The 24,282-nt window shown below is 39.7% G+C and overlaps 2 protein-coding genes and 3 non-coding genes across 6 annotated transcripts in view; all 5 read right to left on the bottom strand.

Moving 5' to 3' along the window:
• Positions 1-11,825, bottom strand: part of MSH4 (mutS homolog 4) — a 126,974-nt gene extending 115,149 nt beyond the window's left edge. The window contains exons 1-2 of the mRNA XM_010368601.2: positions 11,481-11,825; positions 4,418-4,600 (exon numbers count right to left, since the gene is read on the bottom strand). Of these exons, the coding sequence (XP_010366903.1) occupies positions 4,418-4,600; positions 11,481-11,721 (424 nt within the window). The 5' untranslated portion in view covers positions 11,722-11,825. The remainder of the gene's footprint in view (positions 1-4,417; positions 4,601-11,480) is intronic.
• Positions 11,826-13,602: 1,777 nt separating this feature from the next.
• Positions 13,603-22,699, bottom strand: RABGGTB (Rab geranylgeranyltransferase subunit beta). 2 transcript variants are annotated; one of them, XM_010368599.2, is made up of 9 exons: positions 22,611-22,699; positions 21,255-21,362; positions 19,474-19,671; positions 18,783-18,888; positions 17,389-17,441; positions 17,142-17,252; positions 16,410-16,535; positions 14,456-14,605; positions 13,603-14,180 (listed from the first exon to the last, which is right to left on the bottom strand). In XM_010368599.2, exons 1-9 carry the CDS (start codon positions 22,611-22,613, stop codon positions 14,040-14,042), a joined length of 996 nt encoding a protein of 331 aa, XP_010366901.1. In that variant the 5' UTR covers positions 22,614-22,699; the 3' UTR covers positions 13,603-14,039. The 2 variants fall into 2 exon arrangements, with proteins under 2 accessions (XP_010366901.1, XP_010366902.1); XM_010368600.2 differs by lacking the exon at positions 19,474-19,671.
• Positions 19,283-19,355, bottom strand: LOC115892554. Its single transcript, XR_004052424.1, has one exon. It is a non-coding gene; the product is annotated as a small nucleolar RNA SNORD45 (small nucleolar RNA).
• On the bottom strand, positions 20,883-20,966 carry LOC115892552. The gene has a single exon (XR_004052422.1). It is a non-coding gene; the product is annotated as a small nucleolar RNA SNORD45 (small nucleolar RNA).
• LOC115892553 lies at positions 21,708-21,786 on the bottom strand. Its single transcript, XR_004052423.1, has one exon. It is a non-coding gene; the product is annotated as a small nucleolar RNA SNORD45 (small nucleolar RNA).
• Positions 22,700-24,282: the final 1,583 nt, after the last annotated feature.

Below are 24,282 nucleotides of genomic sequence, written 5' to 3'. Positions count from 1 at the left end.
AAGTATTATATAACTATGAATTCCAATTATGAGATACCTGTGTAATGTGGAAATTAAAATTATAATAACATATCCAACATTTATTAAGTGCTTACTAAGTGTCAAGAATGTTTTAAGTTCTTTAATTAGTTTAACTCACATAATTATAACAACAATCCTATTAAATAGACACCATCATTTTCTCCACTTAGCTATAAGGAGACTGAGGCACCAATGTAACTGGTAGAGACAGCATTTGCACCCAGGCAGTCTAGTTCCACAGCTGGTGCTATGAACCATTACATACATTACTGATCTTGAGATCTGTGCCTTACAAACTATGAATGCTCAGGTAAATTTTTTAAACTTTTAAAACGACCATTTCTTCATCTATAAACTAGAAATACCAAACTTTTTCACAAGATTATTATAAGAATTAATGCAATCATATAGAAGTGTTTTATAAAGTAAATGAAATTACTCAAATATAGGGCATTATTAGCATATGAAAAAAGTCAGACTAAAAATTTATTTTTTCTTTGTTTTTTTTTTCCAGACCAAAAATTTCTAAAATTTTATTTTCAAAGATGCAAACTAGTCTTTTGTTCCCTTGTCAATCTTTTAAGTAACTCCTTTTCCTCCCTCTTTTCCCTCCCTGACCTGGATTCATTTCTTCTTCCATTCTTCTATTACAATGCCCACAAAAAACTTAAGTATTTATGCTATCTGAGTCAACAGTAAACTTAAGGATTCACTTAAAAATCTATGTGTTCAGGTCTCAGAAACCTTTTCCCCCATGAACATTATGTTATAAATGGTGATTAAGTTTATATTAAACCTACAGAAGTCAGTTTAAGCTCTGTAATAGAATATGACAGTTCCTATTTTTTTTTTATTATTATACTTTAAGTTCTAGGGTACATGTGCATAATGTGCAGGTTTGTTACATATGTATATTTGTGCCATGTTGGTGTGCTGCACCCACCAACTCGTCAGCACCCATCAATTCATCATTTAGACATTCCTATTTTTAATTAGAAAATAAATACCAAGTACCAGTGGAAATTCAGTACACACAGAAGACACTTCCTAGAAGGTTTTAAAAGTACATTTATGCTGTTATCTCTCTGTTGTAAATAATATAATAATGAGCATCCTAATGCATAAAGCTTTTTTCTGGTTTTCTTATTATTTCTTTAAAATACACCCTTGGAACTCAAATTACTGAAACAAACCATATTTTTAAGGATCTCAGATATACTGCCAAATTTCTTTTGAGAACTGGACTAATTTTTAATTCCATCAATAGTGTATGAGGAAAGCCAATCTTACTGTATCCTCGTCATTACTAACTTCTAGAATTCATTATGACTATGATTGTTGGCTAATTTAATGGACTGCCACTTAAATCTGTATTTTTAAAAGTACTACTGAAACTGAACATAATTTAATATATCCATTGTTATCTATATTGTTTCCTTTTTAGAGATGTTTACATCATTTTATACAATGTTTACTAGGTCTTAAGGTTTTAATGAGAATTGTGTAAATCAATGACAGTAATTTACAGTTGCTACTAATCTTGATATTTTCGTTATCTCAAAAATTTCTATTTTTGCATAGACAATCTTTCCCTGTATAATTTCTTCCACTGCTTTTCTGCTAAGAAACTCCTCCTTCCTTGCTTGAGATATTCTATATTCATTACTATTTTCTTATACTTTTTGACTTTTTTTTTTTTGAAACGGTCTGGCTCTGTCACCCAGGCTGGAGTGCAATGGCATGAAATCATGGCACACTGCAGCCTCAAACTCCTGAGGTCCAGTGGTCTTCCCACCTTAGCCTTCTGAGTAGCTAGGACGACAGTCATGCCACCACACCTGGCAAATTTTAACTTTTTTTGTAGAGATGAGGTCTCACTTCTTGCCCATGCTGGACTGCCTTCAAGCAGTTCTCCCATCTTAGTTTCCCAGTGTTGGGATTATAGGCATGAGCCACCAAGTTTGGCCTGTTCATTTTGATCTCTCATCTGGGCAGAATTTTTAGAAGTACGTTTGGTTGTTTACCATGTCTGGAATGAGAGATGGCCAGAAGTACAGATTTAGATTCATTTATAAGCAGTTGATAATGGTTTACCTAGATGGCTGGGACTTGGAAGAAATATGATTGACAGATTGGTGACAAGATCATTTGAGCATATAAATAGATCTCTAAGATTTAAAATATAAATCTTAAATTTAAAATTTAAAATATTTGCATCCCATATGAATGTCCACCATCCATTGTAGAGGAAATTCTTAATCAAGAGTACAAAATAATGCAATCTATAGATACCAATTAGCCTCTTATTTCAATTCTCCCTAAAGGATCTGTTGGTTCAGTATAACTATAATTTCAATCAAAACCTCAATGTGTTTTTTGGTGGAGCTTGAAAACTTCGCCCAAAGTTGATATGGAAAAGCAAAGGGCCAAGAAGAACCAAGACTACTCTAAAGAAAAATAAGGTGGCCTGTGGAGGGTAATGGTGGTAGGGCTGTCCTACAAAATATCAAGACTTATCATAAAGTTAAAGATGGTGTGATATTGGCACACAGCTAGACATAATGACCCATCGGAGTTAAAAAAAGAACTGGAAACATAGAAATTAACAGAAAAGGCCAGGCACGGTGGCTCATGTCTGTAATACCAGCACTTTGGAAGGCTGAGGTGGGCAGATCACAAGGCCAGGAAATCGAGACCATCCTTGCTAACATGGTGAAACCCCATCTCTATTAAAAATACAAAAAATTAGCCGGGCATGGTGGCGGGTGCCTGTAGTCCCAGCTACTTGGGAGACAGAGCCAGGAAAATGGCGAGAACCTGGGAGGCGGAGCTTGCAGTGAGCCGAGATGGCACCACTGCACTCCAGCCCGGGCGACAGAGCGAGACTCCGCCTCAAAAAAAAAAAAAAAAAAAAAAAAAAAAAAAAAAAATGGTAATTTTGGCCAGGCGTGGTGGCTCACAACTGTAATCCCAGTACTTTAGGAGGCCGAGGTGGGCAGATCACTTGTGGTCAGAAGTTCAAGATCAGCCTGGCCAACATGGCAAAACCCCATTTCTACTAAAAAAACAAAAATTAGCCAAGCATGGTGACGCACGCCTGTAATCCCAGCTACTTGGGAGGCTGAGGCAGGAGGATCACTTGAACCCAGGACGTGGATGTTGCAGCAAGCCGAGATGGCACCACTGCACTCCAGCCTGGACAACAGAATGAGGCTTCGTCTTAAAAACAAAACAAAAAATGGTAATTAAAAAAAATAAATAAATAAAAAAGATAATTTCCCTAATTTCCCTGTGTTTCAGTAATTTGACTTCTAGGGGTGTGCTTTAAGGAAATAATAAGAGACTCAGAAAAAAGCTTTATGCATTAGGATGCTCATTATTATGTTATTTACAACAGAGAGATAACAGCATAAACGTATTTTTAGAACCTTAGAGATGTCTTTTGTATGTCTGTTGAATTTCCACTGGAACTTGGTATTTATTTTCTACTTAAAAATAAAAAGGTCAGGGTCAGGCGCGGTGGCTCACACCTGTAATCCCAGCACTTTGGGAGGCCAAGGTGGGTGGATCATGAGGTCAGGAGTTCAAGATCAGCCTGACCAATATGATGAAACCCCATCTCTGTTAATACAAAAGTTAGCTGGGCGTGGTGGCAAGCGCCTGTAGTCCCAGCTACTCAGGAGGCTGAGGCGGAAGAATCACTTGAACCTGGGAGGCAGACGTTGCAGTTAGCCGAGATCACACCACTGCACTCCAGCCTGGGTGACACAGCGAGATTCTGTCTCAAAAAATTAAAAAATAAAACAAAAACAGAAGGTCATATTCTACTACAGTGCTAAAACTGACTTCTGTAGATCTAATATAAACTTAACCACCATTTATACATTGGTAGAACTACTTTAAAAAGTAATTTGTCATTATCTTGTAAATATATGTATTTACATAACACACCCTGTAACCAAGAAATTCTGTTGTATATACCTTAGAAAACTGTTATACATGGAAACCTATTTTATCTATCTGCTCTTCAAGAAAATCTCATAGATTTAGATAAAAATTAAAATTTAAGTATAAAAAAACCACTCACTAGTAATATCAGTGTCAACTTTTAGATTTAAATGACATCACGTATAAAAGGGAGAGGTTTCTCTTTCTTGTGTGTTTTTTGTCAGAATGGTTAAAATAATGTAGACCTGCATTTATTACCAAACAATATCAGAAACTATGTTGCCTTATTAATCTAGACTCAAATTTTGGATAGAGGTAAACTAATGTATTTATTTTTCATTCATATCCGTTATAGATAAATTCAAATGAACTCAATAACCCTAATTTATAATTTACAAAACTTTTAAGTTTCAAAAGATCATCTAGGTTAATCTTCCACTTATTTTACCTGAATATCCCATTTGTGGTGTCCAGTTCTTATAACCCGATCTCTGAGGATTTCCAGTAGACAGTGGAGTTTTAAGTGTTTGAGGATAATTAGTATCTCGTGCAGAAGATGAGCTTGCACCAAAAGTAAGGTTTGATGCAACTATGTTTTCTGCATAAGCTCTTTTGTTTCCAAAGTATGAACCTAAATTTGAAAAATTAACAGTCAATTCTTAAATATTTGAATTATGCAATGATATATTAATCATTATAATTTATACCATGTTCACTTTCTTCTTTTTTCTTTTTCTTTTTTTTTGTGAGACAGAGTCTTGCTCTTGTCGCCCAGGTTGTAGTATAGTAGCATGATCTTGGCTCACTGCAACCTCCACCTCCTCAGTTCAAGCGATCCTCCTGCCTCAGCTCAGCCTCCCGAGTAGCTGGGATTACAGGCACCCGCCACCATGCCTGGCTAATTTTTGTATTTTTAGTAGAGACGGGGTTTCACCATGTTGGCTGGGCTGGTCTCAAATTCCTGACCTCATGATCCACCCGCCTCGGCCTCCCAAAGTGCTGGGATTAGAGGCGTGAGCCACTGTACCCAGCCACTATGTTCACTTTCTATAAAACTTCATGTGAAAATGATTTTTAAAAATACACAGATTATGACAAAATTAATGACAATATTGATAAATATATGAAAATACGCTAATATAGCTTTTGCCTCTACAAGTTCACTGCAACCACTCTGGCTAAAATCATAAATTACCCTTTAATCTTCAAATATACCAGATATGTTGCTAAGGTGTGAATATCTGTCCCCTCTAAAACTCACATTGAAATTTAATCCCCATTGTGGCAGGAGAGAGGTGGGGCCTTTGAGAGGTGATGGGACATGAGGGCTCTGCCTTCATGAAGGAATTAATCCATTCATGAGTTAATAGATTAATGGGTTATCACGAGAGTAGGACTGGTGGCTTTATAAGAAGAGGAGGAGAGACCTGAGCTACCATTCTCAGCTCCCTCTCCATGTGATACCCTGTACCACTGCAGGACTCTACAGGGACTCCAACAGCACAAAGGCCGTCACTAAATGTGCCTCCTTTGACCTTGGACTTCCCAGCCTCCAGACTTCCAAGAAATATGTTTTCTTTCTTTATAAATCACCCAGTTTCAAGTATTCTGTTAAAAGCAACAGAAAACAGACTAAGACATATGTTTCATTTGTATAATAATTATTAGACCTCTTTTAACCTTCTTCTGTTGATTTCTTCATTGAAATTCTCTCCCCCATGCAAATGGCATTGTAGAGTTTTAGACTCAACTGGCTTCAGTTCCTTATTTAGGTACTTATCTACTGATGTAAGATATTACCTGTTTTACAGGATTGTCATAAAATTTTTAAATAATGTACATAAACAACCTAGCATAGCCTCTTGGCACACAGGAGTTCTAAAATAAAATTTAAAATGTTTGGGCTCTATTCTCCTATTCTCTTTGATTTCCACAACTCTCTATCTTGAATTATCTTTAAACCACTTTTAGTTTCCTTTGCCATCTCCTTTTTCCTCTGCCTCTTAACTTTTGGCCTCCAGGGCTCTACACTTTTAAGCTTTCCCTCACAAATCAACATTATACATCTCCAGACATCTCATCTCTCCTCTTTGTTTCTATTAACATCTATTTTCTGACAACTCTCAAGCCTTTATATATAGCTGTAACTACTCTCTTAAACTGTAAACCAGGGGTTGCTAAACTTTTAATTTTTCCTTTTTGTCTCTGTGTGAGATTCTCGTTCTGTAGCTTAGGCTGGAATGCAGTGGTGCAATCTTGGTTAAATGCAGCCTTGAACTGCTGGGCTCAAGCAATCCTCCTACCTCATCCTCCCAAGTAGCTGGGACTATAAGCTCATGCCACCATGCCAGGCTAATTTTTTGTACTTTTGTAGAGATGGGGTTTTGGCATGTTTCCCAGGCTGGTCTCAAACTCCTGGGCTCAAGTGATCTTCCCACCTCAGCCTCCCAAAATGCTGGGATTATAATCGGGAACCACCGTGCCCAGTCTATTTTACTGTCTTATAAAGACAAGGTCTCACTTTGTCGCCCAGACTGGAGTGCAGTAGTGTGATCACAGCTCACTGCAGCCTCAAGCTCATGGGCTCAAGTAACCTCCTGCCTCAGCCTCTTGAGTAACTATGGACTATAGGTGCACCTCACCACACACAGTTAATTTTTTTTTTTATAGAGACAGGGTCTTGCTACGTTGCCCAGGCTGATCTCAAACTCCTGGCCTCAAGCAATCCTCCCACTTCAGCCTCCCAAAGCACTGAGATTACAAGCATGAGCCACCATGCCTCAGCATAAACTTTTTTTTTTTTTTTTGAGATGGAGTTTCACTCTTGTTGCCCATGCTGGAGTGCAATGGCGCAATCTCAGCTTACTGCAGCCTCCACCTCCCAAATTCTAGCGATTCTCCTGCCTCAGCCTCCCAAGTAGCTGGCATTATAGGCGTGCACAACCACACCTGGCTGGTTTTTTCCTTTTTTTTTTTTTTTTTTTTTGTATTTTTAATAGAGGCAGGGTTTTGTCATGTTGGCCAGGCTGGTCTCAAACTCCTGGCCTCAGGTGATCCGCCCGCCTTCGCCTCCCAAAGTGCTGGGATTACAGGCATGAGCCACCATGCCCAGCCCATAAACTTTTAAATAAAGGACCAGATGGCAAATATTTTAGGCTTTGTGGGCCATATAATCACTGTAACAATTACTCAGCTCTGACACTATCATAGAAAAGCAGTCATAGATAATACATAAATAAATGAGAATGGCTATGTTTCAATTAAAATGGCTTTATTTCTATATACTGAATTCTAAATTTCATATAATTTTAATATTACAAAATATTGTTTTGATTTTTTAATGCTTCAAAAGTGCAAAAACCATTCTCAGCTCTATACCTGCATTGTTCAATAAAGTGGCACATGTGAGTATTTAACTAAATCAAAATTAAATACAATTTAAATTCTGTTCCTCAGTCACACTAGCAACATTTTCAAATGCTCAAAAGCCACATATGGCTACTAGTTACCATATCGGACAGCATCAGTATGAAATGTTTCTATTATCACAGAATATTCTATCAGACGATGTAGCTCTAGAACACTGTATCTATCTCTTGGGCATAAACCTTTAGATATCTTCCCAGCATTCTAAATGTCCAGAAATGAACTCTATCTTTCCCTCGAAATTAATTCTTTATTATCAGTATTGTCAGTTGTACCAGCTTGTCCCTTGTCACTCAAGTCATAAGCTCAGGAGACATTCTCAACTCCTCCTTCATGAACCCTAACATTCAGTGACTGAGTCCTAGAATTCTTTTTTTTAACATCACTAAAATTTAAATCCCTCTCTACTCCTCCCAGCCCATTTTAAGCCTGTATCTTCTTTGGTCCTTGTGCAAGTCTCCTACTTCTTCTCCTTGCTTCCAGTATTACACCTCTCTAATCTATTCTTCGAATCATCACCAGTAATCTTTCTGAAAAACAAATCTGATCAGCATCTCTCTTTCTTACAATTCCCATGTGTCTCCCCATACTCACCATAGGGTAAAATATAACTTCATTATATGGGTTCCAGCAGGAATTAATGATACACTCAAACTGGGATAATTTGATAAAGAGAATATTTGCAAAGGTGTCGACAGGGTGTAGGGGTGTTATCATAAAGAACCAGCATAAAATGTGCTCCATTAGCATTCCTAGGCTTTTTTTTTTTTTTGAGACGGAGTCTCGCTCCGTCGCCGGGGCTGGAGTGCAGTGGCCGGATCTCAGCTCACTGCAAGCTCCGCCTCCCGGGTTTACGCCATTCTCCTGCCTCAGCCTCCCGTAGCTGGGACTACAGGCGCCCGCCACCTCGCCCGGCTAGTTTTTTGTATTTTTTAGTAGAGACGAGGTTTCACAGTGTTAGCCAGGATGGTCTCGATCTCCTGACCTCGTGATCCGCCCGTCTCGGCCTCCCAAAGTGCTGGGATTACAGGCTTGAGCCACCGCGCCCGGCCAGCATTCCTAGGCTTTAGGGAGCTAAGGAAGAGAGTAGTTGCCAGAAACTTAGATGGGGAAACTGGAGATGGAGAAGGCTGTTTCTTGTTCTCAGACTACTTTTAGACTATATACCCTTTCTTGAAACTCATTCACTTGTCTTAATTCTCCTCCTACTTCCTTGACCTCTATTTTGCTATATAATCTTCATATTCCTCACTCTGGTCCCAACATACTGGTAACTTTCAAATCTATATTTCCCTCAAGCTTCTCTCTTCTTAGCCCTAGTTTCCTATATTCAATTATCTTAATATAAATATCTGGATATCCCACAGGCTCTTCACACTCAGCATGTCCATAGCAGAACTCATCATCTTCCCTCTGAAAGTTGCTTTGCCTACAAAATTCCCAGTGTCAGAAACCACTACTACCATCTATCCAGTCACCAAAACCAGAGACCTCGCGTTGAACATGGGGGTCTCTGGGCGAAATTTGTCTCCCAGATCTAATTCTCACAACTATATCTACATCCAAGTTTATCTACATAGATCACTCTCCTGCTCCAGCCAAGCAAAATTATTTGCAGTTTTACATGAATCTTCTTTTCCTTTGCATGTGTTTTTCTCAAGAATGCACTCCAGCTTCTCTCCTCTTTCCCTTTGGCTGGCATTCTTCTTCATACTTATTCTTCAAGACCAGTTCAAGGCGCACTTACTCTGTGAAACGTCTTTTCCCACTTTTGTCCCCATACTTTAATTATAAATACCTCAAAAATTGTAAATACCTCAAATACAGTTATCTCTTAAATGTGTATTTGTTGATTTTTAAGTCTGTCTTCTCTACTGAACCTTAAGTTCCTTGAGAGTGCAGATTATTATCCCCAGCTGCTAACATAATTTGGACCTTTGTTCACCTATTTGGGCCTTGGTTCTATCTGTAAAACAGGAACAAAAAAAAATCTACTCTGCAGAATTATTGTGAGGATCAGAGATACCATCTGCCTAGTAAGAAGCCAGAACAAAGTAGGTGTATATAAATTAGTGAATGTTATCATTACTGATAAAATAAGTGGGTGACAAAGCATCTGATGAAGAGAGGGATTAGATTGACAATGTGAACATACATGTTGCTTTAGAGGAATTGCAAGTAGCTCAGCTTTGTTAGAAAGGAGGATAAATATTAAATGATGGGGGATAAATCTGTAAAGATTAGAAACCGATCCCAATTGCTTTGGCTATCCTTCAAAAGAGTTTGATCTTTTACCTGCAGATACAGGTCTACTGATTTAAGTGGCAAGGGACATGATAAGATCATTTTCGACATAAGTAAGTGGTACAGTAAGTAAGCTAGAAGGACGGAAGAACACTTAGGAGTTTGAGGGCTAGGTGCAGTGGCTCACGCCTGTAATCCCATAATTTTGGGAGGCTGAGGCAGGAGGATCGCTTGAGCCTAGAAGTTCGAGACCAGTCTGGGCAACGTAGGAAGACACTGTCTCTATAAAAAAAATTTTAAAAATTGCCGTCTGTAGGGGCACACACCTTGGTCCCAGCTGCTCGGGAGGCTGAGTTGGGAGGATCGCTTGAGCCCAGGAATTTGAGGCTGCAGTGAGTCATGATCATGCCACTGCACTCCAGCCTGTGCAACAGAGCAAGACTCTGTCTCAAAAAAAAAAAAAAAAAAAAAAAAAAAAAAAAAAAAAAAAAAAAAAAAAAATGCAGAGAGGAATTTAATTAATCATATAGTGAGTTTAAGGTATCCATTAGTCCATCAATAAAAACTTCAGAAGACAGTCTGAAATAAGGCTGGAGTGTAGATGAGATCTGAGTTGTGGAGACATTCACATCTAGGTAGAAGTGGCCTAGGAAGAAAAAAGCTTTAATGACATGCCCATAATTCGGGAACAAAGGTGAGCATAGCAATTCTCTAGGAGGTAGCAGAAAAACAGGCGCAAGTGGAATCAAGGAAGCCAAATTAAGAGAGTTTAAGAGAAGACCAGTCAAGAACATTAAATATAGGCCAGGCAGTGGTGGCTCATGCCTGTAATTCCGATGCTTGGGGAGAGCAAGGCAGGAGGAGCACTTGAGGCCAGGAGTTTTAAGACCAGCCTGGGCAACACAGCGAGACTCTGTTTCTAAAAATAAAGAAATTAAGAACATTAAATGCAGCAGAAAGGTCACATGAGATGAACTGAAAAATGACCACTGGAGTTGGTATTTGTTACTTTACCATTGTGTTGCAATCGTGTGTGAAAAATGGTGATGCTTTGTCATGAATAGAGACTAGTAAAATAATAAATGATTTGAAGGACATGCATCTTTTTTGTTTGTTTGTTTTGAGTCAGAGTCTCACTGTGTCACCCAGGCTGAAATGCAGTGGCGCGATCTCGGCTCACGGCAGCCTCGACTTCCTGGACTCGCCATCCTCCCACCTCAGCCTCCTGAGCAGCTAGGACCACAATCATGCGCCACCACACCCAGATAATTTTTGTATTTTTAGTAGAGATGGGGGATGGGGTTGGGAGGTTCACCATGTTGGCCAGGCTGGTGTAGAAAGAACTCCCAGCCTCAAGTGATCCGTCCACCTCGGCTTCCCAAAGTGTTGGGATTACAGGCGTCAGCCACCGCCCAGCCCACATCTTTTAATACTAAACATATTATTTTCCTGAATTAGATGAAATGTTCAATTTATTCTATTTTACCCCACCCTAGCAGGATTTGGATAATTAAATTCAGCAATCAAAGATCAGCTCACCACTTCTATCAGCAAACTCACGCACAAACTGTCGTTTGTCAGACACTGTGAGGGACGTTATATGGGATACTTCAGCCTTCCTCAGAACTGAGCCATCCACAATCAAGGTCTTGCAATAGAACCAATTTGAAAAGTCAAGGCTTCTAATCACCCAGACCAAATTCCCAGGGCACTCTGATCTCACGCCCCAACCAAACCACAACTGAACTTCACTGTGGTAACCACCACGCACGTGTCCCTGAGCCTCCATGAACTGCCGGCCTCTAGCCTCAAGGAGACTCCTCCACCCAACCACTCCTTGCCTTGAGCTGGCCGGGAGCCTGGCGCGGGGCAGGGGAGGCTGCTGCTGCTGCTCCGGTCGCCCGCGGCTCCTGACGTGCTGGGAGGGGTGGATGCAGAGACCACCTGGGCTGAAGGGCGGCTCTGAGGAGTCTCCTGGAGTCTGAAATTGTAGCGGGGACCCTGTGGTGAGCGGGTTTCTCCCGACGACGGGGAAACCGCCGGGGCAGAAGGCGAGGTTGATGAGATCTCAGGCCTCAGCATCCTCCCAAACCTTCCCTGACCGGAGAAGTGCGAGGTTTCTGAGCGCCCCCTCGCGTAGTCCAACTACAGAAGCTGGGCACCTGGAAAGGGCGGGAGAACTGCGCGCGGACGCACTAAGCTGCACTGCGCAGGCGCATGCAGCCTCAGCTTTCCACATGGATTCACGTGCTTCAGTTCTACGACCCTGCTTCCAGCCATTCCCAAACCCATCACTTTCCACATGAACCTCACTGGAACCTCCTCAGCCTGCAGGTATCAGACTGACCAGAACTCTGCAAGGCCCATCAATTACCACCCAATTTGTTAGTCCCATTATTCTCACAGCACCCAATCTCCCTTATTGCAAAATGATACATGCATTTCCCACACATCCAAGCATACTAGCTTATCTTGAAATGTAGAAACCACCCAACACAGTACACCCAGTGCCTTTGACACAATGAGAACATGTAATGCTCACAGTATAACTCACCTAAAGTTGATCTTGTGACCAAATATAGGAAATATCTAGTTATATTATCACAAGACAGTGTGCACATGGCCGTGTGCATAGTAGAGTACGAAACAGGGAAAGACTAACTGGGTAGAATTTCCCAGTTAACAGTTCCCCATCCACCAATTTCTAGTACTGTGGTTTCTAACATATATATCAGTTAATAGCACACTAGAAGTTCAAACTCCAGCTTTGCAATGGTGACCTTTAGAAAATTCCTTAAATAAGGCCAATAGTACCAACTTACCAGAGATCCATGAATTAAACATGATGCAATTATCTGGATACTGTCATATAGAAGTCATTAGAAGGCATTAACTTACACCACTACTGAAATCCTGTCACTGTTGAGTATCTCAATAAACCAGTTATGCACAGCAGTTTACCCACATGCAATGGCAACAGTCCTCAAGAACGTCTCTGTTCTTGGAATAATTATTGCACAGGATATTCCAAACATACTTGAGAAAATCACAATTTCCATCAAAAAACCTTATTTTCAGATTGGGAACGGTGGCTCCTGCCTGTAATCCTAGCACTTTGGGAGACTGAGGCCAGAGGATCACTCCACCTCAGGAGACCAGCCTGGGGAAGACACTACGTGCCCCCAAAATTAAAAAACCAGCTGGACATAGTGGGCATGGTGACAGGTGCCTGTAGTCCCTGGTACTCAAGAGGCTGAGGTGGAAGGACTGCTTGAGCCCAGGAATTTAAAGTTGCAGTGAGCTGTGACTGCACTACTACACTCCAGCCTGGGGAACAAAGGAAGACCCTGTCTCTAAAAAATAAAACTTAAAAACAGAGAATACCTCATTTTCACCAAAACTGTAAACCCCTAAAGAGTAATTGTGCCCATTTTAGGCAGGGCGTGGTGGCTCATGCCTGTAATCCCAGCACTTTGGGAGGCCGAGGAGGGCGGATAACGAAGTCAGGAGCTTGACACCAGCTGACCAGAATGGTGAAACCCCGTCTCTACTAAAATAACAAAAAAATTAGCCGGGCATGGTGGTGTGAGGCTGTAGTCCCAGCTACTCAGGAGGCTGGGGCAGAATTGCTTGAACCCGGCAGGGAGAGGTTGCAGCGAGCCGAGATCGTGCTGCTGCACTCCAGCCTGCGCAACACTGTCTCAAAAGAAAAAAAAAAAGTGAATTGTACCCATTTTAGCTTTTTAAGAAAAAGATAGGTGCAAAAAAATACTGTGGCAACCATCAACTTAACTGTTAGTGTTTCCTTATTTGAAGATAACCCCTTCCTTGGGTAATTCTGATATATAAAATGCTAAAAAAACATGTACAGTCCGAATCACAACCCCATTTTAAGATGGTAGACTGCCATTTAACCTAAGTCTGTGACCAATTCAGAATAACCATATTCAAACCTATGAATCATTTCCAAATTTCAACAGCCATTTATTTTGTGCATCATTTAATTCATGTATGGGTTCTATCCACTTTCATCAGTTAACATTCTTGTTGACAAATCATTTTACATCAACTTGCTATTGAACACATGGAAGGTATACATGGGGGAAAAATCAAGTAGAAATCTAGAGTTCTTCTACGTTAGCTCAGTTACTGAACATAAATAACAGACACAAAAGTATATACAAAAAACTGTAGTCAGAATAACAGGACTTCAGAATAAAAAGCAGAAAATAAAATACAGGTCTTTATTTTACAATATGTATAATTATATAATTTATTAAAATTAATTTAACACAATGTACAAAATATTAACAGTAGTCATTTTTAGATTTAATAAGCACTTCAAATACAGAAATGTTAAAATGGCAAAACTATACTATGCAGCTTTCACTTTAATGAATCTAGCTCACTAGCTCAGGCTGAACATTCACTCTCTGAAGCACTTCTTCAGGCATGCAAAAGACAGGATTAACAGGTTTAATCTGTTCTTCTCCCAAAAGTGACAATCCAGCAATTCCAAATAAGGTATGAAAAGGATCCACCTATTTAAAAAAGAATTTATATACAGATTACAACATGAAAACTTCTTTAACTTCAAATCATTAATACCTGACCTTTACCATATACTAATTTTGTTAGCAATAGGCGAGAAGAAATTTCTTTAAGATTGTTCTATATCCTTCATACATTCTACAATAAATAGAAAAAAATACTGCTTTCAAAGCAACACTTGGAATACCACCCTGGAAATCCATGGAACCATGAAGGAATGCGACACTGAAATAATTTATACAAATATGTCAGAAATATTACTTGCCATATCTCCTGGCCTGTCTGCAAATCCCCCCGTTTCTTCATCTTGACATGCTAAAATGAAATTACGCAGTTTCTCTCTATCAATCCAATGAAGTCTTCCAATTATCTTTAGGGAAGCCAGGACCCACCATGAATAGCATACATCTGGTAACTAGGAGGGAAAAAAGTTGCCACAATTTCATTCTCTTTTATTTCCCTAATTTTGAGAACAATTTAAAAGTGGACTAAGTGTCACTCTGAGGTAATCTGATGTTCTAAGTGTCAAACCATGTGGAGGGACGAAATCCAGGGATATACTGACATGCAGGGTATGAAATACTTGCTTAGAATGAAAGATAATCAATTAATGGGTAAGAAGAGACCAAACTCCAATTCATAGGTAACCATGCTAAATATCTCAGTACTCACTGATAAGCATGCATCTACCTTGTTTCTTTCTGCAACGAATGCCTAACTCAGCCCCTTAACCAAGAAGCTAGTAGTATAATCATGAAATCCATGGGTACAGTTCTGTTTTTCTACCCACACTGTCCAGGTGGGTACACACCTGCTTAAAATTCAACTAAACCCTAGCTCTTCAAAATATGGTGACATAAGTCTGTAAGGAAGAAAATCCCACCCAACGCTGCATTTTAATGAGATCCCTGAATAATGCATAGACCCATTAGAAGCTGCCCTAGATTGTGAGCAAATGCAGGCCCGGCCACCCATTTTTCTGTTGACAGTTCCTCAGGTTTTTTATTCCACTCCATTGTAGACAGCAACTGCGGGTGTTTCTCTGCCCATTGTTATTCAGAAAACCTGAGGTTTAAAAATAAAAATACAGGCCGAGCACGGTGACTCATGCCTATAATCCCAGAACTTTGGGAGGTTGAGGAGGGTGGATCACCTGAGGTCAGGGATTTGAGACCAGCCTGACCATGGTGAAACCCCATCTCTACTAAAAATACAAAATTAGATGGGTGTGGTGGCATATGCCTGTAATCCCAGCTACTGTGCCATCACGTCCCATTCAGAGGGCAGGGGCACAGCAAGCTACAATCCTTAAGTCAAATCTAGACTATCGTGTAGGAATAGATTTTACATTTGTAAATCATTAAAAAGTAGTCCTGGGTCAGGCGCAGTGGCTCACGCCTGTAATCCCAGCAGTATGGGAGGCTGAGGCAGGTGGATCACAAAGTCAGGAGTTCGAGACCAGCCTGGCCAATATGATGTAACCCCATCTCTAATAAAAGTACAAAAATTAGCCATGCGCCTGTAGTCCCAGCTGTTCGGGAGGCTGAGGCAGGAGAATTCCTTGAACCTGGGGGCAGAGGTTGCAGTGAACTGAGATGGCGCCACTTCACTCCAGCCTGGGCAACAGAGCAAGATTCCACCTCAAAAAAAAAAAAAAAAAAAAAAAAAAAAATCTGACATGAAATATGAGTATATCTGTCCATAATAATTTTAATTGGAACACAGTCATACCCATTCATTTCTTACCGCTTATGGCTGCACTTGCTCTACAGGAAAATTACAAAGTTGCAAATGAGTATTCACTGTTTGTCCCTTACAGACCTGATACAGAGAGACCTATCATGTGGAGGAAAATTTAATAATAATCCTCTCTCCAAACCAAATTATCTGGGTATTCGTTAAATAAGAAGATTGCAAACAAAAATTCTGTAGCCTAATTTTTAAAAAATCCAATTTGCCAAAACCAACTGTCCTTAAACATGGAGATTCCTGTACAAGACTGTCTGGAAATGGACATCAGGATCAATGAGTATTTCAACTCATGGGGCTCTACTTTTGCCAAGGGGAGTCTTTTAGTAGGACGTATTACTGAAAATTTGCAAGAGGGAAAGGTAATAAATAAGTTCATGGCCAATTTACAACATTGAAATAGGCAAGACAAAGCAGCAGCATTCACTCAAGGTTCTAAAGCCAGCAGAACACAGCTTATCAAACAATACCTTCTCTGGCCTTCCATTGAGCCCGCCTGAAGGTAACTGTCGTTCACAAAGCCACCAGCCAAGTAAATCAGAATTTACTTGATGCAACTGACTTGTAATAGCCAGAAATCCTGTGCAACAATAGATCTAAAATTACAGACATAAAGTATATGTGTATAATAATTCCTTGACAGTAAAAGTGATAAAACTACTCAAATTACTAAAACACTACTTTATATCTTAAGGTTTTCTTCTTGATCTGACACTTAAAATTCCAAACACGTATTAATACCACATATCTGAACAAAACCAAGCAAACTATTACTAGTATGCAATTCTGTACTGAAATATTATTGTCAAAATTTCTTCATGGTTAGTAAATCACAGCTATTCACATATTCAGTGTTCTCTGACACAAGAAAGGAGATTCATCATTTATCTCAGGGCAGAAAGAAAAATGTGTGTGTGTGTTTTTTTATCTGTATGGTTATTGAAAAATTAGTGGAAAAAAATGTGTTTTGGTGCTTACGAACCCAGTTATGTTTGCTCAGGTCAGAGGGATCCACTGACAGAGAAAGGTATATAGTATACAAAGCAAAGTAATGATAGCAACTAAGCAATTCTTATGTAAGATGCCATATTACAGTCATTAACTTTAGGTGTATTTGACAAACACCGAAATAACCCATTTTCCTATTTCACTATACTTGCTTCCAAAATGACAATAAATTTTCATCTGTGTTAATAAATTACCTGCCCAGCATGGGATTCAGAACCTGGTCTGCAACCAAATCCACCGTCAAAGTTCATACAGGATAAAACAAATTCAATTGCCTTTTCCACATTAATAGCATCAAGCTTCCCCTACAAACAGAAAAAAAAAAAAAAAAAAAAAGCCTGTGAAATTCCAGAGTATTCAGCAGACCAAAAAAAAAAAAAAAAAAAAAAATCCAGAGCATTCCTGAACTTTAATCATTTCAATCAAATATTCAAAGCTTACCAACAAAGCCAAGGTTGCCACCGCACAAAAAGAGAATCTTGTATCAATTTCTCCTACAATAAAAAGAGATCAAATCAAGGCAGGTGTTACCAAATCATACATGAGTCATCTAAAAACAAACTTTGCACAACTACTACTTTAAATTGAGTTCAAGCTTAACTTTTACTTTAGGGAGGTCAGGAGGAAAGCTAAATCTAAAGTGCCTTTACTTCCCAAGAAAATTCCTTTGTCAAAAATAACAGCAAATTGACCAGGCACAGTAGCTCTGGCCTATAATCCCAACACTTTGGGAGGCTGAGGTGGGAGAATCACTTGAGCCTAGGAGTTTGAGACTAGCCTAGGTAACAAAGCGGGACCCCATCTCTACAAAAAACTTTTTTAAAAAATTAGCTGGGGCTGGGCACTGTGGCTCAGGCCTGAAATCTCAGCACTTTTGGTGGCCAAGGCAGCAGGATCACATGAGGCCAGAAGACCCCATCTCTACTAAAAATACAAAAGCCAGCCAGGTGTTGTGGTGCATGTCTCAGCTACTCTGGAGGCTGAGGCAGAACTGCTTGAGTTTGGGAGGTGGAGGTTGCAGCGAGCCAAGATTGCACCACTGCACTCCAGCCTGGGCAACAGAGCTCTGCAACCTCAGCAACTCTGCCTCCCCGCACCAAAAAATAAATAAATAAACAACCAAATAGCTGCCTGTGATGGTATGAGCCTATATAGTCCCAGCTACTCAGGAGGCTGAGGCCTGAGGATCACAAGCGTGGACTGTCAAGGCTGCAGAGGGCAGTGATTGTACCACTGCACTCCAGCCTGGACAGAGCAAGACCCTGCCACAAAAAAGTAACAGCAAATTATCTTAAGTTGCTTAAAGAATGCCCAGAAAGACAAGAAAATCAATAGAACCAAAAGTATTAGTCAATTTCTAATAATGCAAGTAAACTTACCCTACTTTATAAAAGTAGATTTTTCACATCCCATGAAGCAGCTGGTCTCTCTGGCCTGCACTGTGTTCATCCCTAAAGCAGAGATTATCTACATTTATCAAATAAAATTCTATTCCCTCCCTCCACTCAAATATTCAGCAAGTTTGTAAAGTTTTTTTAAAAGTTTTTTCCCTTTCCAGCAAGTAGTTTTTAAAAAACTTTACAAAGCCACCAAATACTGGGGAAAAAAAATTCCACCTACCTTATCTTTTAGACTGGCCCCCTCTGTTCCAGTGCTCCTGTATGCTGATATAACTACCACAGTGCATGCTGGAAGTTCCAGCAGACCATTAACTCCAGTTAGACCAGCTGCTTAGTGGGACCTGAAAAGATGAAAAACTTATAAACTGGTTACTAGCAAAACCAGTACATTTTAATATTGGTATTTTGGGTAGAATGGACTAAATCTGACATTACCCCAAATATCTCCAGCAAAAGAACCATCTTCTTTCTGTAGACCTTTAACATATTCCACAACTTTATTTACGTCGATAACATTAATACTGTCATACAGTGTAAGAATCTGCAAAAAAGACAAGTATTAGGTAAATACCCCTTTCAGGTTGATTCTAATGATCTTATGCTCAACTCTTTTTAAGTTGCCAAGCAGTCCTTTTGTCTCTGTGTATAGCCTTTTCTCAAATATGCAGACTCTCCTGTTATTGAATAAAATTAGATATTATCAAAACCCAAATCTTTAAAGTACAATTTTTCTACATATAAATTTTAACTTGGCATTCCAAGATGCTCAATTATACTAACTCATATACACACAAAGTCCTGATCTTCCCATCTCAGCACCCAGCACAGAAAGACTTTAAACCACCAGGTAGATGTTCACTAATACCAAAATCAAATAGATCCACTTATCTATTTAACAGTATTTACACATACTGAAGATAAAAATTTTACCCTCCAAGGTCTCAGTGTAATTTTAGAAACTCACATCAATTTTGGATTCAGCTAATACATGCCATTACATCATTGACCTTGTAGGACAGCTTCACTTGTAACAAAACTTTTTGACCAAATCCTAATAGTTTCAATTTCCAACTCTGAAGTAAGAGAACACACTATCAAGATCGTCGCAATTTTAATTAGTATTTACCTGGACAGCACTAAGAGTGTATAAAAGATGAGGATCATGTCCGATACTAGCACTTATTCCACCACATTCATGTTGGCAAGACTTAATAAATGCCAGAATCTCTTCTCTATTCATGCGATGAAGTTGTCCCATGAGATCCATTACTGTCAGACCCCAATAGATGCCACTCATTCTTAAATACTCAGACATACAGTATTCCTAAAAGAATACACAATTTCTTAAATGTGTCAGTTTGAACTGATAACTGGTTATGAAGAGATCAAATACAAAGCTAACTTATTAGCCATGCTGCTATTTTTACCTCTCCTGACCTTAATGGTACTAATCAGTATTGAGTTTAAAATTTGTGCCGCTCAATGTTAGAAGCCATCTTCAGACACAACTATTAATCAGAAAAAAAAACAATTATCTGAGAAGCACAGGATTAGTTCATCTATGACTGACAATACAAACAGGGCATTAGTTTCTCCCATGAGCCAAAGACAGAAAAGCGTCTACCTTTTTCATCAGTGAAGTTCAGGGACAGTATTTCTTTCCGAGTACCTATACTATATTTATCAGACATCTATTTTAACGTGGACTCTGTACAAAACTTATTATATATTAGTAAATTATATAACTTCATGAAAAATCAAAATGCCCTAAACATTCTAAAGATGTCTATGCCCAGATAAAACAGTGGCTAATCAATGATAGACGAAAATTAGTATTAGGATTCCAGAAACAAATTTTTCCCACACTCAACAATGCATTACATTTTAAGAAGTTTTGTGGCTGGGTGGTGGCTCCTGCCTGTAATCCCAGTACTTTGGGAAGCTCGGGCAGACAGATCACTTGAGGTCAGGAGTTTGAGACCATTCTGGCCAACATAGCAAAACTCCGTCTCTACCAAAAACACAAAAACTAGCTGGGCGTGGTAGAATGTGCCTGTAATCCCAGCTATTCAGGTGGCTCACTTAAACCCAGGAGGTGGAGGTTGCAGTGAACCCAGATTGCATCGCTGTCCTCCAGTCTGGGCAACAAAGTGAGGTTATATCTCCCAAAAAGAAAAAAAGAAGTTTTTTTTAACAGTTGGTGCATTTTTAATTTGTTACTAACCCAAATTCAGGGCATAGATAGCAGATAAAGGCAGAAATGAGTCCAGCCCCATCCATATGGCCTTAACTCCATGATTGCTATTAGAGTATTTTCAACGTTGCTACTAGAGTATTTTCAAGGTTATGGGAACCTAACACTTAAGTAAAAAATTAATACATACATCCGACAAATAGGTAGATAAGCTTAAGACAACTGAGTTTGGATACTACAGGGAAAAACATTTACTCTTAACTAAGTTGTTTCCTACTTTTTGCTAAGATTGTCCCAGAGAGTTTTCCTCAAAATTTAAAAATTTAAGGTAAAACTTTTTCAAGGTCTCAGAGTAATTCTAGAGCTAAAGTGTTATTACACATCAGCAATAGATTCAGATAATACATGCCAAAACATCATTGACCTTGAAAGTATTACTCCTAACAACAAAAAGGGAAACCCGTTTTGTACCTCAAACCCTTATCTACTTTGTCTGGCAAGCCCTCTCAGTATAAGTGAATACTGCGATTCTAATAAGCCCACAATCTCAGAGTCCAAAGCACACTTAACTGAAGTTCAAAGGCAAAGCACATCCTCAGTTCTCTGCATGGAGTTGGACTGCCATTTTAAGACATAAAAAATAAATACTGTATCACTGCTTATGACTGTCACACTTCTTTAAAATAAACTTTCCAACATAAAATCATACATACATAATCATCTTTCTTTGAGCCATAGGATGCGATATAATCTGCATGTTTCTCCAATAATAGGGTGTCTGGTGCATCTGACTTGATAATAACATCCTTCTGTGGAGTGCCCTTTCAAAATAAAAAAGCAGCAATCCATCAATGTTTACCTCTACAATGTTCTTCTGCCCCACAGCATAGAGTCAACATACATCTCAATTTTCACTTCGTTTCATTTTGTAATAGGAAAATGTTCCATTTAAAAATTGTAACTAACTAGGGAGGCTGAGGTAGAAGATCGCTTGAGGCCGGAAAATTAAGGCTGTAGTGAACTGAGGTTGTACCACTGCACTCCATCCTGGGCGACGGGAGACCCTGACTCAAAAACAAAACCAAAAAAAAAAAAAAAAAATTGTATCTAACAAAAAAGAACTTAAGTCATTCGAGCTCCATCTTAGTCACGATTCAGGTAATTTTCAGGTCTCAGAGTAATTCAAGAGCTAAAGTATTAATAATCAACTTTAGATTCAGAATACATGCCAGCTCATCATTGACCCAAAAAATTACCACCAGCATTGCTTGTTGTTCACTTTTCATTCAAAAAGGTAAGTAAAAAATAAACACCATAGAATATCAAAGCCTATCATTTCAGGACAACTTATGGTTTACATGTGGCAGAGAGCATATATATATTTAAATCTAACTAGCCCTTAATTTGCAAGCGAATTCTTGCTTAACCAAATGCAGGTTTCAAAGCACCTTCTAAGTACCCCAAAAGTTGTTCAAATGTATTAAATAAGTAGTTCCTTTAGCTCCATCTTCTCCACCTTTAATCCGAGTCTCTGTATTTGCAGAAGTCCCCATGTGATGCGGCTCTAGTTCTTTTCCTATCTATATCTTCCTCATTGAGAGTACACAGCAGTCATTATAATAGGTCGTGAAGATTACCAGAAGTGATTAAGTACCGAATTTTCCTCTGATCCCACTAAAAATCTTAAAGCGAGACCACATCACTAACGATTTTAAATAAATTTTTGACACCCCCCTCCAAAAAAATAAAAAATAAAAAATAAAAAATAAAAAAAAACCACCAGTCAGCCCCAGCTTTTTAGAGGGGTTAAGAAATCGGGCTGCTCAACTCTAACAGGTCCTCCCTACAGAAGGCCTGGATAAAATCAGAAGCGGCATTGCCCGCGAGGTCTGCAAAAAAATGCTGAGTAATATTTCACACTCAAAAAATCTTCCAAGGCCTGTGTCTTAATCATTCTCCAGCACCAGGAAACCAATCCTAAGGTGACCAGTGTGCTTAACCCTACTCAACCCTACCCGACCCTGTCTGCTACCAGCCCATCAGGACAGCAGCGACAGACTCACACTTACCATGTCTAACCGCGAAAAGAGAGATCAGGGTCAGTTCCTGGGTATACTTAGGAGCCCGGCGCCTGCGCAGATGCGCCACTCAGGCCCCCATGGCGCTCCGATATAGCTGACCACACTTTCGCCTGCAAGGCAGAACAGTTCCGCGTCTGCCGTAGGACCCCACTGATGGCTCATAGGTGTCTTCACTGCCTGAGTTCAAAGTCCCGCGACCATATTCTTGTCCCAAAGTCACTCCGATTTGTCTAGAAACAGTTTTAAATAATATTTAAATATCTGAGTTGCTTTTAAGAAATCATTTGTTCTAGTTGGACGTGGTGGCTCACGCCTGTAATCCCAGCACTTTGGGAAGCTGGACAGCAGGATTGCTTGAGCCTAGAAGTGTAACCACCCAATATTGGGATTCACTTTGCCTGCTGCTGATGGGGAGCCCATTTATCAAGACAGGGGAATTGCAATAGAGAAAGAGTAATTCATGCAGAGCTGGCTGTGCAGGTGACTGGAGTTTTATTCTTACTCAAATAGTCTCCCCAACCAGTCATCAAATTTTTTAAAGATAATTTGGCGAATGGGGGCTTGGGAAGTAGTGAGTGCTGATGGGTCAGGTTGGAGATGGACTCATAGTGGGTAGAAGTGAGTTTTTCTTGCTGTTTTCTGTGCCTGGGTAGGATGGCAGAACTGATTGGGCCAAATTACCAATCTGGGTGGTTTCAGCTGATCCATGGAAAGCAGGGTCTGCAAAATATGTCAAGCACTTATCTTAGATTTTACAATAGTGATGTTATCCCCAGGAGCAATGTGGGGAGATTCAGACACTTGGAGCCAGAGGCTACATGACCTCTAAACTGTAATTTCTAATCTTGTAGCTAATCTGTTAGTCCTGCAAAGGCAGACTAGTCCCCAGGCAAGAAAGCAGTTTTTTTGGAAAAGGGATATTATCAATTTTGTTTCAGAGTCAAACCATAAACTGAATTCCTTCCTAAGTTGGTTCAGCCTGGGCTCAGGAATGAACAAAGACAGCTTAAAAGTTAGAAGCAAAATGGAGTCGGTTAGGTCTGATTTCTTTCACTGCTATAGTTTCCTTAGTTATAATTTTGCAAAGGCAGTTTCAGGAGATCCAGACCAGCCTGGGCAATGTTGCAAGACCCCGGTCTCTACAATTAATAAAAATATGAGCCAGACGTGGTTGTTCAAGCCTGTGGTTTCAGCTACTGTGGAGGCTGAGGTGAGAGAATTACTTGAGCTCTGGAGCAGGGGGTGGAGGCTACAGTGAGCGGTGATCATGCCACTGCACTGCAGGGTGTGAGACAGAACAAGACCCTGTCTCAAAAAAATAAAAATAAATCATTTGTTCTTGAGGCCCTTTGCACTCTGAAAATCTGAAATGGCTGTTAATTAGTAGAGTGCCTGTTTGCACGTAGTAAGTGTTCAGTGAATCTTTTAAAAATGAATATTAATGAAATGTTCACATTTCCTTCCTGTTTGTCTTGTCCATCTCAGGGTCCAGCCCTATACCCGCCCCCCCCTCAACAAACACAGACCACCCTCCCCCCACCACCACGACCACCACAAACACTTCTTCAGAGAGTGCTAATAGTAAAAATATTGGAAGTTACTTTTTTTTTTTTAAATTACACTTTAAGTTCTAAGGGTACATGTGCACAAGATGCAGGTT

The sequence above is a fragment of the Rhinopithecus roxellana genome, chromosome 12 (assembly GCF_007565055.1).
Source record: "Rhinopithecus roxellana isolate Shanxi Qingling chromosome 12, ASM756505v1, whole genome shotgun sequence".
In the NCBI taxonomy this organism is placed as follows: Eukaryota; Metazoa; Chordata; class Mammalia; order Primates; family Cercopithecidae; genus Rhinopithecus; species Rhinopithecus roxellana.
This window is presented reverse-complemented; position numbering and strand designations above follow the sequence as displayed.

Coding starts and splice junctions, on each gene's coding strand:
- RABGGTB (XM_010368599.2), bottom strand. Junction 17,442..18,782: donor TTTTGCTGGAGATATTTGGG/GTAATGTCAGAT, acceptor TTTTTATTGTAG/GAGAAATTGATACAAGATTC. Junction 16,536..17,141: donor CTGAATCCCATGCTGGGCAG/GTAATTTATTAA, acceptor CTGTAATTTTAG/ATCTATTGTTGCACAGGATT.